The sequence below is a fragment of the Melanotaenia boesemani genome, chromosome 6 (genome assembly GCF_017639745.1).
Source record: "Melanotaenia boesemani isolate fMelBoe1 chromosome 6, fMelBoe1.pri, whole genome shotgun sequence".
Taxonomy (NCBI): domain Eukaryota; kingdom Metazoa; phylum Chordata; class Actinopteri; order Atheriniformes; family Melanotaeniidae; genus Melanotaenia; species Melanotaenia boesemani.
The window spans coordinates 8967801-8987158 of NC_055687.1; the positions used below are offsets into that span (position 1 = coordinate 8967801).

Below are 19358 nucleotides of genomic sequence, written 5' to 3' on the forward strand. Positions count from 1 at the left end.
CAGTTCTCTGTGCCCAGCATCTTGTCCATCACTGACACATCCCACAACTGCAAAGTTATCAGAGTATTTTTTGCAGATGAAGAAACATGGTGAGAGTACAGTCCCTTGTGGTGCTTCTGTGCTGCTGACCACCTACCTAGACACACAACTTCTGTGGTCTGTCAAGTAGTCACGAATCTAGGCAGTTGGAAAGGTATCCACCTGTATATACTGGTGCTTCTCACATAAGAGTGCATGGTGAATTGTGTTAAAAATAACTTAAGAAATCAAAGAACATAATTCTCACAGTGCTGCCTGATTTGTCCAGGTGAGAATAGACTTGCTGAACCAAGTAGAATTTGGCATCTTCAACCGCAAGCCAGACTATTACAACAAGAAGACTGTAATGAGTCCTGACAGGTTCTCACTTGCTTATTGAGATGAGGTAATAAGAGTCTTTAACGATGGAAGTTAGGATTACTGGTCTGTAGTCATTTAAGATAGATGGATGAGATTTTTTAGGTACCGGAACAGGACGTCTTCCACAGCACAGAAACTTTCTCCTGATTCAGACTAATGCTGAAGAGATGCTGCAGAATCCAGCATAGTCATTCTGTGCAGGTTTTCAAAGCCCTGGGGGTGACACCTTTTAGACCTGCAGCCTTGTTCCGGTTCAGTCTCTCCAGCTGATTCTTTATCTGATCTGACAGCAGGAAACAGACAGGCTAAAGAAGGCAGAGGAGGTATCCAATGTTGCTCCTTGCCCTTTTAAGTGTGAGCCTATTCTTAGAAATATTTAATAGGTATGTTTGTTCCATGTGTAAGAATGGTAGGCATGGTAGTGTCACAATTCTAAAAAGGATCAAATTTATGAGATGGCAGCCTATATTTGTGCTCAATTCTACCTATTTTCAGTCTCTGTGCAGCATAATACATCTAACAGACAGTAAAGGTAACTCATAAATGATAAAATGTGAAATCTGTATATTTTTGCAAACTTACCCATATAGTTTATAACACCTAAACCTAAATCTAACCCTAAACATGTGTTTTTAACTCCAATCCTAACCTCTAACCTTTGTGGATGAGCAGGGAGGTAGAAAAGTCAAAGGAATGTGGAAAATTTTATGTGGGATAAATTACAAACTGGGGTCTCTGGCATAGGAAGGCAACACACTAATGCCTCTGATCAGACTCCCTTTCTCTTCATAAGCAGAAATTTTCCTTCCAAATATGACTCCATGGGCTGTTTATTATTACTATGCAGACACAAAAAAGATCTATGATTATGTCCAGACAATATGCAAACCATAAAGATATTCAGAGCAACTGCATGTCAAGTGACACCAAAATCATCATGGAGGTGAAACACAACGAATGTATTATAGTCCAAACCATGAACTTTTGTTTTTGTTTGTTTTTGCTTCTGAGCAAGTAGCATTATCGCCTAAACCCAACCAGGAAGTGACATTGTTTTAGTAAAGTATTGTTGCATCTGGGTCTCTCACTCACATCCAGTGGTCGCTTTGACCTTTCTGGGCTTCTGTAGAAGCTTGGTGCTGCCACAAAATGAGGACACCTTCTGTAGCTACAAACTACTGGTTTTACAATAAAGGAAACTCACTGATTATTATTTTCATGTGATCTTACTTAAGTGGAACCATCATTTTTAATAATTCATTGTATCTCTGCTGACAGCTAAATGCGAAACACTGAGCAATAAATTTTTTTTGGTTATTGTACGGCTGATGTACAATAACACTTGTTTATATATTCCATGTTTTTAATGTAGACATGACGTGATGATTCAAAATGAAAACTTTCATCTCAAGAAATGAGCAAGTGAGAATTCTAACTTTAGGAAGTGTTGACTGTCTGAACTGTCTGACATCCATTGTTTTTCTTTCAGTCAGACAAAACATAGAAAGCATTACAAACACTGAGTCCATGACCACTCGCCTTAGTCGTGACAGAGAATTAATCACACTCTTTTTCACAGCTGTCAGTTTAAGAGAGCAACACATGTTTTACTTTCTGCTGACTTTCTCATATTCTCCATGTTGTGACTTGTCTCTTTTGGGTGAGCATTTAATTCAAGAATGAAAACTGACACTGCTTCAGTGTAATTTCTTTGTCTGCCTCTGCTGTCCTCCCTCTTCCGACCTCTCAGTCCCTGTCAGTTACACGGCTAATGATGCGAGTGCCCAGACTAACTGGAGTCTTTGTGTGTGCTGTAAAAAAAACAAGGGGAGATATAATTACTCTTGTGGGGACCCCTCAATCCTGGCTTGTCTTACTGATATGAAAAGTGCAGAGACAATAATTGTTGCTCATGTGAATGCAAGCTGATATCTGAGATCGCTTGCATGTTAGCATTTATTTTCATACAAACTTTTTTTTTTTCACCCCTTTTCAGGATGGAGAGTCTGAGGGTATCATCATTCTTCCGAGTGAAAGGTTAGCATGAATTAGTAGTCGGAGAAGGACTCAAGTCAAACTGAATTTACACACAAACTATATCAGCAGATTAATTGTTCTTTCAGGATAGAAAACAAGAAAGTTGGAAAGTATGGGACACAATGGAAAAATACAGGGAAGAAATACTGTAAATGATAAGTGACAGGAAAGAACAAAAAGTTAGCATGGGTGGGAAAGGTTTAAGAGTAAGAATAGAGATGAAGATAAAACTGACAAAAGGACAAAAACAAAAGTGAGGACAAATAAGGGATAAAAAAGATGGAAAGGAAGGTCCTAAGGACAGATGGAAAGTAGAGAAAATGAATATTGGAAAGATGGGATAAGAGAAAAGAATAAAATAATAGGAGAAAAAGGAGGAAAAATTGAAGAACAAAAAGCAATATAAAAGATGAAAAAGAAGAAATAAGGAATAGAAAAATTAAAAAAGAAAGGTTCCAAAAAAAATTTAATAATCAAGCTATTTGTGTCATCTGCAGCAACCAAAACCGATTTGATGTTGAGTACTGACCTAAAGAATTTAGCCATCCATTATTTCTTTATATAGTGCCAAGAAAACAAGAAATATGTTTAACAGTTTATTTCAACATAAATAGAAATACAGAATATGATGCAAAACCAGTTTATATTTGGTCTGAGCAGCTTTATTCTTCAACATGGTCTGAATCCTGTTAGACAAGCTTTCTTGTAATTTCTTTCAGCAGTTCCAGAGATAGTTCTCCAGGCTTCTTACAGGACATTTTTAAAGCTCTTCTTTGGATGTTTTCTGCCTTTTCTTCTGTTTTCTTTCCAGATGATCCCACATTGCTTGAATACTGCTGATGTCTGGGCTCTGGGGAGGATTCATCCCTCCATCAGACTGACTTTCAGTCCAGTTCTGTCATTTGGCATACCTCTGCATTTTCCTCCCGTTTCCCTTTCTTGTTCAAAGCGTTTTGACAGTAAGCTTTCCATGAAAATGTTTTTTTTTTCTAAAGGATGTCACTTCAGACCCTGTTATTCTGTGGTATATTATGTTTACACACCATGCTTAGATATGCCATTTTTTCAGCTAATAGATCTTTGGAAATCACCTCGTTTGAACAAAAAACATTATGCCTCTTAAACTGTGTTATCTTAAGTGTTTTTTTTTTTTTTGTTGTTTTTTTTATAGATGCAACTATTCAGGACATGGAAACAAAAGGACTTGTCTTTGTGACAAGCTGCTGGTTACAAAGTTAAATGGGATCTATGTAAGTTGCTTGTAATGTCTCAACAAAACGCTGGTTCACCTTTGACTTATGAGCTTTTATTATGTTTGAATAGATCATAGGTCAGTTTTGAGAGACTTAACAAACAAAAAACACATTCATCTGAAAATGGTCTAAATGAAATAAACTTAAAATTAATTACAAATCAGCCAAAGTGCAAAGAAAATTATGGAAGACCTTCAGAAAGTTGGAAAACTGATACTCTGGCTGCTTTGAGGCAAAATATAGAGAAATGAGGGAAAATCATGACTTGCACAACATTTTTAAACAAAGTTAAGTTTAAATTAGTTTAGATTAGTTGTGGAGGTGATTCCTACAGAGCTTTCAGCTGTATTTCTATATTTAGTCCACAGAAATACCATATTACAGCAACCAAAAAACTTCATGCCACTAAAGCCTTCCCAAAGCTTTCAGCTTGAAGGAAAACTTTTCCAACGTGTCTGTATTTTATAACCTTCAACTTTCAGATATTATTGCTCATTTTTACTTAACTCTAGAGGAGCTTTTTAAAAATGGAGGCTCAGCTTGGAGAGATGTCTAATTACCTGATTTCTACAGCTGTGCTTGAATTAGCAGGTGAGCAGTCTGTCATTAAACTTCACACTCAGCCTGTGTTGTTTCTTTTTTTCTTTTGTTCTTCGTCAAACAAAAACACCAGAGTCTCATTCAGTCCACTTCTGGGAGAAAATAAAGGACAACATAGCTGCCGCTTTTCAGCGGATTATTTACTCTTTGACACCCTTTTGAGTTTCTCATGGGACCTGGTTAAATGAATGTTGAAAAGTAAATATGAGCAGCTTCCTCCTGACCTTCACAGGAAGTGAAAGGTGACTGAGTAACTGCTTATTGACAAGCAGCATGGCCAGAGTGTGTGTGTGTGTGTGTGTGATCAGGAAGCGCCCGTATGTTGTAAAGAGAGGAGTGGCAAGGACGACCGGAGGGGGATTATGGGTTAGTAAAACACCTGGAACAAAGTCAAAAGGGTTTGGAAAAGTTTGCAACAGAAGACAAACAACAGATGACAGACTGTGTCTCAATCACTGATTTAACTTATATGAGATTCAGCTTATCAGTTGTAGTTTTATGCAGTGATCCTGGTTAATATATATATTTATACATATATATATATATGGTTCTGGTTTCTGTTTCTGTAAAATGCTTTATTTAACCTTAGTAAAATGGTTACAGCACACACACACACACACACACACACACACACACACACACACACACACACACACACACACACACACACACACACACACACACACACACACACACACAAACTATCTTCGCCAGAAATGGGAGGATCTCATAAAGAGACAGAAGAAACCACAGAGCTGAGCTGAACTGTGGCAAGTTCTCTGAGATGCTTGGAACAACTTTCCAGTTCCAGGAAGTTATCGCATCCAGGAGATTTTTTTTTTTATCAAGCCTGAAGCATTATCTGACTTCTTCACTCACCGATCTTAGAAAAACACAGGTTAAAAGAATAATAGTGTACTCATTAGCGAGTTTTAAATGCTGCCAGTAAGAGTTTATTACCATTTGACAGAGAAAGACTGGGTCATTTCCTGTTTACAGAGTTTATGGTGAGATAAACTAATCTGTTTAGTTTGTACAATAAGTTGGCAGACGGTGGAGTGATGTCAGTCTTCTGGGGATGATGCACAGGTACAGTCATTAACTCAAATGTGGCCATTTCACACACCACATACCTAACATAACTGGAGGCTTTTTTAATGATAGAAAGCACTTTGAGTTGTAAATCTTCAGAATGAAAAGTGCTTTGGAAAAAAGTTTGACTGAATATTTCAGGGTCACTTTCAGTTGCTGAGGAACCTCATGAAATGTATGGATTTTGTGCTAAACTGCTAATAAAGTAAAATGCTAAACAAAGAAAAGAGATCAACTTCAGCTGTTTGTAAAGAAGAACTTGGTAACCTTTAGGTAATGGTGGAGTTTGGTAAAAAAAAAAAAAAAAATTGAACAAATATAATCTGCAGGTTGCCTACCCTCGCTCTCTGCTGTGCTTCAGCTACACCTCTAAAGCCCCTCCCATACAGAGTGCCACTAGCATTCAGGCTAGTAACCATGGTAACTGTAGAGGCAGTTGTGGTAGTCTTTTGCTCTTGGGTCTTCAAAATTTATTTTACTTAGTGCAGATTTTTCCAAATAACATTAGAGCCACTGAAAGGAGACAGAGAAGCTAGATTTATATTTATATACAGTATTTATTTTAGACATATATAGGACTTGAAAAACCTGTTGAATGAATAACTTTGTGATCTAGGCCTACATATTACACAGGAGGTATAAAGATAAAAATAGTCTCATCAAAACCTTGGAAAGAAATAGTTATGATTTACTATTTAAGAATGTTGTCACGCATTGAATGTTTTAGCATTGTTAGTTTATTATGGAGATCTGTCATAATTAATGTACTTTCTTTTTTGTCAGTTTACTTCAATAATTAAAGATCAAACTGGGTGGTTTGGATCCTTTGTCTCACCTGTCTCAAGAGAGTTTTTCATCCTGCTGGGGTGATATGTGTGGATTTTTATATTGCAAAAACAAAGTGGAATCTATACATTGTCAGTCAATAAACCATACATTGTACTAATGTATTGTTCATGTTATCATTTTCTTCCTTTACAAAGAAACTGAATAGACCCATTTCCAAAAACATATATGAATGAATGTATTTTAAAATTGACACTTCATCTTCGGAGGCTTCAGCTGTGTCAAAACAGAAATAAGTTGAAGCTTTGGCGGCATATATAAGATGTCAAATAAAAAGAAAAGGGGAGGGATTCATGTCAAAGAGTAATAAAATCAACTGATTTAAGTTATAATTTGAATCTTACTGGTTTCTGTTTCTGTCTGTTGGTCAGCCAGTAAACTAGGAACCATGGGGTGAATAAACCTGTAAAAAGCAGCCGGCTTGCTTATTATTTGTGGAAGAACACTGCCCTCTGCTGGACGTTTTTCTCAACTGTAGGCAATTGTTGCCGAACAAGCTCAAAATGTACAAATATTAACAAAAGCAAACAATTAAGTAATCTAATCTTTTGAAATAGGAAATTCTGAATTATTTTCTGTTTCCTAGCAACCAGCAAGACTGATGTAGACTAACAATGGAGCTGGCTAAAGTGAGCTATTTGTTTCAAACAGTGTCAACATTTTTACATGAATGCAGATTTATGAGGTTTTTCCTCTTCTCTCACTAAACACAGGACATCAAAGACTCTCTCCAGAGGTGTGGAATAAGGAGGGACATGGATGTAAGCCAGCTCAACTTTGCCAAAAAGTAAGACAAAACTGTAACTCAAAGACATACTGTAGCTAATTTCACCAATATAAGTCTGTTTAGACAGATTGTTGATGTTTTGTTGAACAGAAATCTCTGCTGTGTTCCTGACCTACTCAGATTTCGCTTTCTGAGGAAACTGTGGCTCAACAATAACAAGGTAATTTATGAAACAGAATGTATGGCTCATGTATGTATAGATATAAAACTGCCAAAAAAAGGGGAAAAACCTGCTGTTAAAAAATAAAAAAAGGATGATTGAAACCTGAAAAATGCATGTTGTCAATTTAGCAATTGATTAATATACCAAACGGGGACTTCACACCACACAGTCCAGAGTAACCACACACAGTCACAACAGCCTGGCATTGTCGCCCTATGCTGCTCACTAGTTTGGACACACACTGCTGTGCGATGGCATCCTATTCCTCAACCAGCATTTGTTGCATTTATTTCAAATAAGCTAGTGTGGTTGTAATGGTCACTCTGGCACAAACAGCATGCCCCCCATGACTGCAGGCAGACCTTTCCATCCTTTCCACTTCCAAATTCTGCAGGAAGTCTTTGTTGAACAAAAAGTCAATACCAAATAAACCCTTTAGCATTGGCAGAGAAGATTTAGAAGGTTTCCATGGGAACCAACCCATCTACAAAAGAAATAAACAGGAAAGATGAACTGCCAAGAAGCATTGTTGCAACAAAAAACAATCACCACAACACACATTTCCTTACTTTTATGCTAAGTTGATATGAAAATGTTTCATATGTACCTTTGGTCATTTGTCTTAATATTCTAACATGTATTCCTTCTTTTATATACCTAAAATATCTCATTCTTTACAGAAATTTGTGATTTTTTTTCTCTAATTCTTTTAGATCAGAGAGCTCAGCTGTCATTCCCTAAACTGCTGCTTGACTGAACTTTACCTTCAAAATAACAACATCAAGTCTGTGACAGGTTCAAATTTATTTCCCCCTTAAGTGCGAATGGGATTAAAATTACCGCCCTTAAAATATTATTTATATTTAATACTCTTTTTTTTCACTTCTTTTGGCTTTAGATGTAGTTTTAGCAGGACACAATATTCACTGTTGACAAATCATTAAAAAAACAAAAACATGCAGATTTAACCACAAACAAAAAAATGATGATAGAAGATAAATCCTATTCTTCAATTGCAGCCATAAAAAACACTTCATTTGTAAGAGAATTCATACTTTAGCCCTAATAATGCTATTTTTGCTTATTCAAAGCCAAAATTTAGAAAGATTTAGAAGTACATGAGCTTTTGATCAAAAGTTTGTTGACCTCTAGTTTAGTCCATAAAGAGATGTTCTTTTATCAATGAAGGTATTGTGTTGATAATCATGTCTATTTAAATTTTTAATTTCCATCTTTCACACAGGTGCCCTAAATCATCTGACTTGCCTTCAGCTCCTGTTTCTCCACAACAACCAGATCAGAGGTCTGGAGGACACAGTGCGTGAGCTCAGGAGGATGCAGCAACTTCGAAACGCCAGTGAGTGACAAGCTATCAGAGCCATAAATAAGCTTTTGATGCAGAGATCCACCAGTGTTCACATCAACAATGTGACTAGATTTTCTTTTCCAAAACAGCTTTTTTCCTGAATCCTGCATCTCATGAGCCTGGGTATCGTGACTATGTTATCCACTGTTTGCCTTCCATTGAGGTCTTGGACAGAAAAGGTATGATTTATAAAACTATACTTATTACCTTTTTCTGACTTAACATAATCTGTGTCTGTTGTGTTGTCAGAAGTGAAGCCAGCAGAGAGGAGGAGATCTCTCCATATTTACAACCAGGATCATCTCCGTGTCCTCCAGTCTGTGGCTTTTGGCAGACATATTACATAGCCCACAAAGGGAGAGAAGATCTGAACCTGATACATTTTATTGCAGATAGATTCTGTCCAAAGTGTGTTGCAGGGAATCATAAGTATGGCTAACTAAACTAATCAAGTAAAATATCTCAGGAGACAAAAAGAACCAAAAGTGACTCCCAAAGCAATATAAACGAGATGCGTGCAAACAAAAAATGCAGTTTGTTGTGCACAAACTGATGTGTGACAACAGCAAATGGAACAATTTACTAAGATGGTCACAAATAGATGCAAGAGACAAACAGACTAAATGTACAAAATTTGCTAGATTTAACCACAAAATTCAAGCAGCAGATGGATTTCAAATAATTCTCACATTTTCATTGTAGACATGAACATAAGATGGTGCAAAATGCTCAAAGTCATGCATTAAAAAAGCAAAGTGCAATGCAAAATGAGCCTCAAAGATAGAAAATGTTAAGACCCTCCAGCAAATGAACCTAAATAAGAGATAAAATGTTCAGGAAATGTCATTTCAAGCCCCATTACTGAACTTTGGCGGATTTTACTCACTTTGGCGCACCCTAACAACAGCTAATTCACCATCCATTCCCCCCCTCTTCCTTCGTCCTCCTGTAGTAATATCATTTTGCATTTCTTTGCTGAACCACCCACGTTCTCAACCTCAGGACTCTGCAGAGCAATGACAACTCTGGGAATGTGCATAATAAATGTCAGTGTGCCCTCAAAATTAGTCAAAAGCACAAAGTTTTAAGGTTAGAAAATTATGTGAGACCTAAACCTCCACAAATTTGCAAAATTACCAGCATAATTTGCTAAATGATATAAATAAGATTCAAAATTGGGAAAGCGTGATGCACAGAGAGCACTAAGTGGCCACATAAAAGACCGATGACAGAAATGACAAACACAAATTACTAAAAATGATTTTAAAATTACCAAATTTGTCACAAGATGAGACAGAAAAGACCTTTGTAGACTCAAAGTGTCTCAAATATCCAACAGATGCAAACTGGTTACAGATGTAAATTATAAATTCAGCACAACTGGAAACAAGAGGAACGTAAGTAACACGGCTGCATGGTTTGCAGTCATTTTGTTTTTGTGTAAGAGGCTAATATGCTGTCGACATATTTGTATCTAATCACCTTGTTTCATAATCCATCAATAGCTGAACTGCATCAAAAATTGTATATGCAACTTCTCAGGAATCTCCTTTCACTGTGATACTTTTAGATCAGATCATCGCTCTCAAATTAAGAGAAACATGAAAAAAAGATGCTAATAAGAGAGACAAAAATCTGAAGTTGGTCTTTATTCAATGACATAAAGATCACATTGGCTGAAAAACTAAAAGTCCTCACCATCCAGAACAAACACAAACGGGACATAGAGTCTGATTTCACCGTCTCTATCCATTCAGGCTGCACAATAAATAAACACCAAAACCAAAGCCACACTTTTAAAAGGCAAATAGATTTTTTTTCCTTAACAATACTGAATAAGCATGATGAATTTGGGGAAAACAAAAACGTTCATTCTAAGCGGAAATATCCTGAGCAGTAACATACTTAACAACACACTAAAATAAAGTCATGTTTACATCATTCACATTTAAAAATATTCATATACATTTTTGGTCAGTGTTGAGCAGCCATAACATCCACAGTCAGGCTGTCAGTACAAAATAATCCCAACAATCAGCTGTACAGCAAACATCAAACTGTTCTGATTGGCTACATCACTTGTTTCCCATAGTTTGCTACAGTTTAAGGCAGTTTTACGTTCCATCGTGGATGTCAACCGTTAGATCAGTGGTTCCCAAACTGGGGGGGGGGGGCAAGGCTAAATAAAACTTAGTTTTCGCATTGCTAGCAAAACACTGACAGATTTGTGAAAGTACCAATGGGCAAAAGATGATGAATAAACCACAAAGAAACGTAACTATAAGAAAATAAACTATCAAAAAAATAATACAATAAAAATAAATAAAATAAAGAGGATTATCTGGCCCTAGGCTTGACCAGGAAGTGGTTAAGTAATGGTAATGATGAATGGTGGGTAAAGAAGAGAGTATGTCGCAAAATATTAGCATCTAACAGTGTGAAGCTAAAGAAGTTATAACGCTACTCCAGGAAGTCTGCAGCATCTCTGACATCAAAAGCTCAACTCACTTGAAGTAGTTTGCAGATGTTTCCTAGCCTAGCAGAGGAAGTGATAGCTCCTTCTGCCACTGACATGGTTTTAATTATAGTTTTAAAAAGCAACCATTCAACTAAAGAAGTATTTCGTGGCACATTTCTTCATACGTGTCTTGGTAAGCATCGGGGTGCATGTGGTAGTGGGATCAGGAGGAGCTTGACATTATTGTCGTTGATGAAAAGGGGAAAGATTTGGGAACCACTTCGTTAGATCTTCGCATATCTCCGACAGTTCCTCCTAAAGATCAGCTTATGAAGTTTTCACATTCACAAATGACGATAACATTTGAAAAAGACAAAAAGATGACAGTTGTAGCACGAGCAACTATTTTTCTGCTCCGGTGACAAAGTCTCAGGCTGATGAGAAATATAGGTTCTCTGCCTGGTTCTCAGTCTTCGTGCCAGCTTCTCTCTGTCTGCAGTGGGTGGATTGATGGATGGATGTACCATGGAGAAGGCGGTTGCTGCCATACACTTAAGATGTTTCTCAGTTGTCTGCAGCTGGGATGGAAGTTGGGTCTGCAGCAGAGTTTAAAGGTGAAACATCGCTGTTGGTTTCCACTGAGAGTTCCTGCATGGAGTCTGTGGCCTCCTGCACTGCTGCACTCTCCTCTGAAACAAAAGACATCAGTTCAGGTTACAATCAGCCATCTTTATATGTTGTTTTTTCTAAACTTTCTTCCAATTAAGAAGGTGGTTTGTAAGAAGTGACCTCATTATGGCTTTTACAGCAACAGTGATGGCAGCAACTTCCATAGTTCATGCTAAATTCCTCTGTTCTTATTGTTGAGTAAATAAAATTGAAATGTATAAAAAAATCTTGTTAACAAGATTAGCACTGGCATTACTTTGATGTCATCTCTCATTACCATGTCAACAGAGGGGAATGGCACATAATCCAATTTAAAACCAAGGAGATGGTGGTACACAATCTGATATCCACATGACATTGTAGCCAGAGTTTAACTATCTTCCCCCAAGTCTGCTCTTTTAAAACGATTAGTTTTCAGGGGGCCATGTTATAAGCAACTCTGTCATCTACCTCGGCTCTCCGTCTCCAGTTATTGGCTGGTTGCAGCCACACTGGTCTGTATAAAGCCAGAGGAGGTGGTCCTGGTCTCCTCCACCAGCCAGACAATGTTGTTCTGTTAGTCTCTGCTTTGTGGTTAATTATATGCTGAGTTGAGAGTTTCTGTCAGTGCTTTCTACAGCTTTTATGGGTTTTGGGGTTAAGGGAGGAGCCCATATACGAGGGGCTGGTTTGTGGCCTACTTCCACTTTTGTTCCCGTCACATTTATGCATTTGTGTTTGTAGGCATCTATTTATATTAAACATTCTTTGAATTCTTAACATTTTCTGGTGCTTTTAAATGTTGTAGTTGCTTTGAGTTACTTTATTACAGAACAAGTAATACCTTTATTCTGTTGCATCCTCAGTTTGGCTGCTTCTGCTTCATGCTTCTCTCGCTGTTCTTGAAGCTTCTTACAAACCTTTTTGTGGGTGAACCAGTGCATTTTTTGGCAAGCTTGATCACAGTAGATCACCTGGTAAAGAAAAGGCCATGATTTAATCTAATCTAAAGACAGCTCTCAAATCAATTAATTTTTATGTTTGTCTTTTAAAGAGACTTGTTTCAGCTGAACCTGGCTTATCTTTAGTTATGCTGCTCACCATTTTACAGATGGAGCATCTTTTCTCAGCTCCTTTCTCCCCACAGGTGGTGCAGAACTCTGCATCCATGAAGCCGACCTGACCTGTGATGGCCTGAGTCAGCACTGACAGAGCTGTGGGGTCGTGACTCTGCAGTGACGTAAAGAGGACAAGAAAGCCCATCAGCCAATGCGCACAACATCACGCAGAATTTTGAATTGCGACTGTGTCAGTAACTCAATCAGGTTTAAAAGGCCACAAAACAATCTTCAAAGTGTCTCAAAATAACAGAGAAAGCATATATTTTAGAGGGTAATTTTTTAGACAGACAAACAAAACTTACAATCTCTACAGGAGCAATACTCCGCACCAGCTGCTGCAGCAGCGTTGCGTCACAGTACGGGAACTTCCGGATGCACTCTCTAATAAACTTCTCTTGGTACACAGGGAAACCATCGCTGTCCTGACCCTTCAGCAAACTGGAGAACAGGAATCAAAAGTCAAGAAATTCAGGAAACAGGCATTAGTTGCTTAACAACTGAAAAAAAAACATTGCAATTACACAGTGATTTAACATTAAAGGTCCCATATTATACACTTTATTCCCAATCTGAGACCATTCATTAATATCTAAATGAAATATTTCCGCCATGGTATGGACAAATCGACCCTCAGTTTGAGTGCAGCGGCTTCTCTTCACCTCCCTCTTTTTAGCAGCTTCAGAAATGTGCCGTTTATGGTGGGCGGAACCCTGGTGGAGCAGCTCAGCTGTTGGCTCCGCCCATCGCATCGCCCGTCATGAGGTGATTGACAGGTTAGGCCTTAGCGGTTACTAGACGCTGATTACAGCGTAGTGAAGGATAAACAAACGCCGGAACACCGAAACCCATTCCTGAAGAAGTTCGAGCAAGAAGACTAACAGTACTGCTCTTACCTCTCCAGCTGTGTCACGGACAGTTGGTATTGAACCTGGCTTCAGCTTCAAACGGTTGGCGAAGCCTGCTTTCCATGCCCCCATGTTGTGGAAACAGTCCTCTTTGAAATGCTGGCCACAGACATGCAAAACCTTTGGAAGTTTTCCGGGTACATTTCCTCCAAAAATAAAATTAATCCACTCAGTCCTCGTGGGTTCAGTGGATGGAAGTAAAAAAACGTTTTCGTGTTCATTTATGCAGCCACAAACAGAACAGTGCTTCTGTCGCTTAGCCATGTCCGCTAACGAGGGTTGCCGAAGAGGGAAAAACACTGGGCGCTAGGTGATTTTTAGAGGGCGGGCTTTGAGAGCCGGTAGACGGGTCCATCGCTCTGTGGGGAGTGGTTATTGTCCCTTATGACGTCATAACGTACACGCTTTCAAACAAGCTCATTTCAGCGCTTACTTCCCTAGAGGTGGAGCAGGGGGGAGAGGGAGCGCCTGAAAGAGTTTCACACTTACGGGTCTCCTACACATGCGGGAGGACCAGTATGACTGTTCCAAAACCATTAAAAAGTGAATTTTGCATAATATGGGACCTTTAAACTAAAACTGAACTATGCAGAAAAAAATTATATTAAATCATCTAATCTCCATTCATCTTTTCTTAATCTCACCTAATCTGTCATAGAAAACCAGCTATGGTCCCACCTTTTAATGAGGCCATCCAGCTTGTCATCTCGATCCTTGAGGAAAGAGGCACACTTTCCCAGCACGCAGCTGATATAATGCATCTTCATGGCCAGAACTTCGTTCATGTCCTGCTGCTTGATGCACTTCTCACAGATAAGCTCCATCACCCTCCGGCATTTATCCAGAGCTTCCACCTCTGCAAGCAGTGGGTTTTCCTTCACAAGCATCACCAACTGGAAAACACGAGAGAAATAATACCCATAAAACATCAGATCTTTACATTGTTTTTCCCCCTTAGGTAACTGACAGCATACAGCATAAAATATATATATATATTTTTTTTTAAAGACTAAAATTCATACTAAAATAATCCCTCAGAGTCAGTTCTTAAGGCGGAATACTCAAGAGTTCTTTGCAGAAAAGATGCAGCCCTCTGTTGGTATTTCCATAACTTTTTTTTGTTTTGATGTCTGCAACATTTGCAGGTGTGAATGCATTTATACTTAAGAACATAACTCAATCAAAAATATTTTTATTTCCCTTATTTATTGCTTTGTTGTTGTGACAGCAGTCTAAATTTCTGAAAACAAAGCTGTATTTATGATGTGTTTAATAGGAACTGGAAACTCCAAGTTTACAATCTCAGATTAAGATAAAAATCAAAGAAAATGTATCAAAAAGTTTGAGTTTGAGTACCAGTATCCTATATCCAGGGTCTATCAAATCCAGCATTATTCAATAACAAAAAGAAGACAGACCAGGATTACTGTTAACCACATCTTGGTCTGTAACTTATATTTTTAATTACATTAGATCCTGTGTGCAAAGTGATGTGAAATTTGAGCTAAAGGAAGAAACTAAAGTGAGAGGCTTTGTAGTCTTAATGCAGCTTTGCAAGTCAAAAGACCTGAAGTGAAACTTCAGCTCTTAAACCTAATAAGTATTATCTAGAAAAGGACAATACATACCTTGAGGTTCTGCACAATAACCTTCATTGTGTTGTTTCTGTTGGATTAAACTTCTAGTTTTATTTGGGTTGTGTTGCAAATTAATAACAGGGACAACTTCATAATATTCCACATCCACAATTTAGAACAAGCATGATCACACTGAGTTTACTGGTATTCTATTACTGGCTAAGTCTCCATCAGGATTCATTTTTTAAAATCCACAATTGTGATTAAATCTTTTATTAATCTAGCTAAACCTCGCCAGTGATTTCAAGAAAGTTATAGCATGAGATGCAATTACACCATACCACAGTTTACACAGAAAAAACAGCATGTTCTGGTCAAAGCTTTGAGATAAATAACTGTAGACTTTGTCTTGCATATGAAAGTCTTTAAAATTATTATTATTATTATTATTGTTATTCTCTCATAGGAAGGAAATTCACTACTGACATTTAAAAAAATAGCTGCAAATGGCTGCTGTAGCTCTGAAGTGTGCAGAATATGTAGTCTGCATTGAAACACAATTTTAAAAAAATTTAAACTTTACTGTGTCCAGTTTGAAACCTGCATACATCATCTAGTGAGGTCCTACCTTAACAGGATTCAGGTTGGTGCTCATGATGACCTTGTGCAGAGGTCCGGCCAGTTTGGGAGGCAGTTTGGGTTCCTTCTCCAAACCCTGAGGCCTGGTGTAGTAGTCAAGCCTGGCACGGGAAAAGAAGTTGTTGATCACTGTCACACAGTCGTGTTGCCCTGAAGAGGGAAAAAAGAGGTGGTTTATTTTCAAGCAAAAGCACTACTAATAAATACCATTTCTTCTTTTATCCTCCAAAGGGTCAGTTTCAAATTCCCCGATTTGAAATATGAAAATTAAGTAATTGCTCTTTGTGAATCATCTTGCCTGACAACACATTTGCCTCAAAATTGTCAGGTTCTAGGACTGGAATGAAAAAGAGTTGAAAGCAGCCAGAAACCAAAGGAACAAGTTTTACAGACCTTCAGAAAGCCTTGAAAATGACTGCTCAAGAAAACTTTGAAAGACTAAAAGCGTCTGACTGCTTGGAAAGAAGAATACGAAGAGATGAAACCAGGTCTAAGATATTTGAGCACCACAGTGCTGCATAATGAAGGTTACGAGTACAGACAAAGGTAAAAGTTGTCTTTTAAGCTTATTAAGTAAAAAATAATAATAATAAACAATCCAAAATAAACTTGGATATAAATTTGATAACCAGCATTTGTTCTAATAAGTCAGTCTCTGTCATTGGATTAAGACAAGTGAAAACATCAGCCAAATTATCATGCCATGAAATAAATATAAAAGTTAATATTATAACTGATAAAGAAATCCGTCCTTGCAAATGCACAAAGTGAGGACACGTTACATTGCAACATACCAACAAAGGCTGCCATCTGTGCAGCAGTCCGTCCAACAGAGTTGGTTACGTCTGTTTCTGCCCCTGCATCCAGCATCATCCGTGTGATATCAGTCTTCCCTGCAGACACAGAGGGGAAGAAGTTCAAACATTACCACATAGGTTTGAAGCAATAATTTTAATCAAATTACTTTGATTAACAACACAAACATGTTACACTGAAACTCACCTGAAAGGCCGGCAAACATCAGTGCTGTGTATCCGTGTTCATGTTCATTACAATTGACATCTGCGCCATGTTGCAGAAGCAATTTGCACATATCTGCTTTTCCTTTGTAAGCAGCGTGCATGAGAGGAGTCATCCCATACTGTGAATGAGGCAAAAACTTAGTGACTATTTAACTCATCAATAAGTAAAAACTGTGGAAAAATATGACATATATATTTATAAATGTTCCAATAATCAGATTTACACAAGAACAAATTTAAGAAAAAAAAAAGAAAAAAAAAAATTCAGCTAATGGAAATAGGGCTGACAGTTGATACCAGACAAATGTTATACATAACTGACTTAAAGTCAAAACAATTAGAAAACCAAACATAACTTTAAATTCAACTCAGGTTATTTAAAAAGTTGTCAAGCCTGTCAGAAATGGTCTGTTACCTCATCCAAACAGTTGACTCGAACATCCTTACAGCCTAGCAGCCTGGAGGCTTCTTGAACATTTCCTAAAAACAAAGATCACAATTAAATCATACATAATAATAATAATAATAATAATAATAATAATAATAATAATATTTAAAAAAAAAACATATTTAAGCTTTGCCAATGGCTCGTTAGCCTATACTTTGTTACATAAAGTTTTCCTAAAGATCATGATAACGAGACAGAAAGTAAACTCACACTTATAGGTTTTATATTAACTGCTACCAAGTCATACCAGCGAACTAAACCAAACTTAACGTTTAAGCTAAGTTGTTGGGAAGCAGCAACAAATGTAACATTTACCCAGTAGCATTATATGTATCTTAACCTACAAGCTAACTAGGGATTAGCATTAGCCGATGAGGCTTACCAGCACTGATAACTCCAAACAACTCCTTTTCACTTGAAGACAAGTCTCCCTTCTTAGGAGCAGACATGTTGGTGGTTCAAATGTCAAACGAAGATGCAATGACACAAAAATTACGCCACGTTTTTAAATATATTAGTACTGTCAGTGGTTCTGACAGTCACGGTTACATTGTGTTTTTAATAAGGAATTAATTATTCAGAATAAAATAATTCGGAATTAAAGTATTCTCCTTCGCGTTTACATAAAAATTGTAATTCCGTATTTAGGTTTACACGGAAAACACATTTAATCGCCTTTATTCAATTCCGTTCAAAATCTGGGGGTTGGGAAGGGTGCTGATTGGACAGGGGGCGGACGTGACGTTTTACGTCTTCCGGGCGTAATAAAAACTCCTGCTTGTTTTTGTTTCGTCTTCAGCGTGGAAGACAACGTAATAAGAACCATTTTCGCTCGATTTTTGATTATAATTTTGACGCTGCAGCTCGACAATAGCATACTACTAGCTCACGAGGCCGTGTCATTTGGAATGTACCACTAAGATCTCCCAGGAGGGGGGGGGGGGGGGGGGGGGGGGGGGGTGCTCGTTCACAGCAAAAATGTGTTTTTAAAGAATAAACGTGTACTCTGGCAAATAAAATAATTTTCCCCCAAAAATATCTATAACTGACAGAAATATTAAGACATATTATAATGTAAATTAAGAACGGCTCTGGTCCATTCATAGACGCTTCACAGGCGCACGTGAGAAGATACGACATATCGTCAAAAATAATTTACAAAACAATAAATAAATCTAATAAAAACTCCAAAATTGTTAAACCACAGTGGAAAATGAATAAATTGATGTGAGAGCTTCTAAAAATCCCCTTTCGTTTTATATTTAATTTGATGAATATAGTGTAAGTACACCATCACTTTATTAAAAAAAAATAGTTGTATTGAAGTTTTTGCATTGTGCATTTTGTCCCCAAGTTCATCTTTTGATTAAGTTATGTTTTATCACACGTGACACACATGAAACCTTCGACATGGTTCCATCCTTAGGAAATTGGGGATTAAAGTGAACAACAAATATACTTGTATGATTGTGGAAACTCCATTGTTTTGTTTTTTTGTTTGTTTGTTTTTGTTTGTTTGTTTGTTTGTTTGTTTGTTTGTTTGTTTTTTCTGATGGAATGGTGGACCGAAAAAAATTAAACTAAATAACAACATTGATATATCAAAAGATACCTCTTTAGCAATGGCTTAAGCTAATAAAACAAAAGATCATAAAGACAGGCAAAGTGACCTAAACATAAGAAAAGAGAAAAGAATACAGATTAGAAATCAGAAGTTAAGAAAAATAAAGATTGGGGACATGGAATTCCAAGAGGGCAAGCAAGGAGACATAACCACAAGTACCTGGGTATCCCACAGCTACTAGATAAGAGGCAGGGGGTGTACCACAAGATAAAGACCCAGGGTTTGGGCTGTGCAGACACATAGATAGATGCCCCTCAGGCAGTCCATTGCATATAGGCAAGGTATAATAGGAAAACTGAGATCATATACACCCAGAGGCATCAGCAAGTAGCCCCATGTCTTACAAGAGTATTTGTGCCAAGTTTCAGTGCCA

The 19358-nt window shown here is 37.6% G+C and overlaps 2 protein-coding genes across 2 annotated transcripts; one reads left to right on the forward strand and one right to left on the reverse strand.

Annotated features, from left to right (window-relative positions):
- The first annotated feature begins 6644 nt into the window (after window positions 1–6644).
- LOC121641124 (leucine-rich repeat-containing protein 72) lies at window positions 6645–9063 on the forward strand. Its single transcript, XM_041987067.1, has 8 exons — window positions 6645–6732; window positions 6814–6856; window positions 6941–7014; window positions 7105–7174; window positions 7891–7972; window positions 8421–8534; window positions 8633–8722; window positions 8793–9063. Exons 2-8 carry the CDS (start codon window positions 6842–6844, stop codon window positions 8888–8890), a joined length of 543 nt encoding a protein of 180 aa, XP_041843001.1. The 5' UTR covers window positions 6645–6732; window positions 6814–6841; the 3' UTR covers window positions 8891–9063.
- A 1114-nt stretch (window positions 9064–10177) lies between these two features.
- On the reverse strand, window positions 10178–18097 carry ankmy2a (ankyrin repeat and MYND domain containing 2a). The gene is made up of 10 exons (XM_041987054.1): window positions 17744–18097; window positions 17329–17393; window positions 16894–17032; window positions 16686–16784; window positions 15881–16041; window positions 14354–14568; window positions 13073–13208; window positions 12751–12879; window positions 12494–12623; window positions 10178–11690 (listed from the first exon to the last, which is right to left on the reverse strand). The coding sequence occupies exons 1-10, from the start codon at window positions 17808–17810 to the stop codon at window positions 11566–11568; spliced, it is 1266 nt and encodes a 421-aa protein (XP_041842988.1). The 5' UTR covers window positions 17811–18097; the 3' UTR covers window positions 10178–11565.
- Between the last annotated feature and the right edge of the window lie 1261 nt (window positions 18098–19358).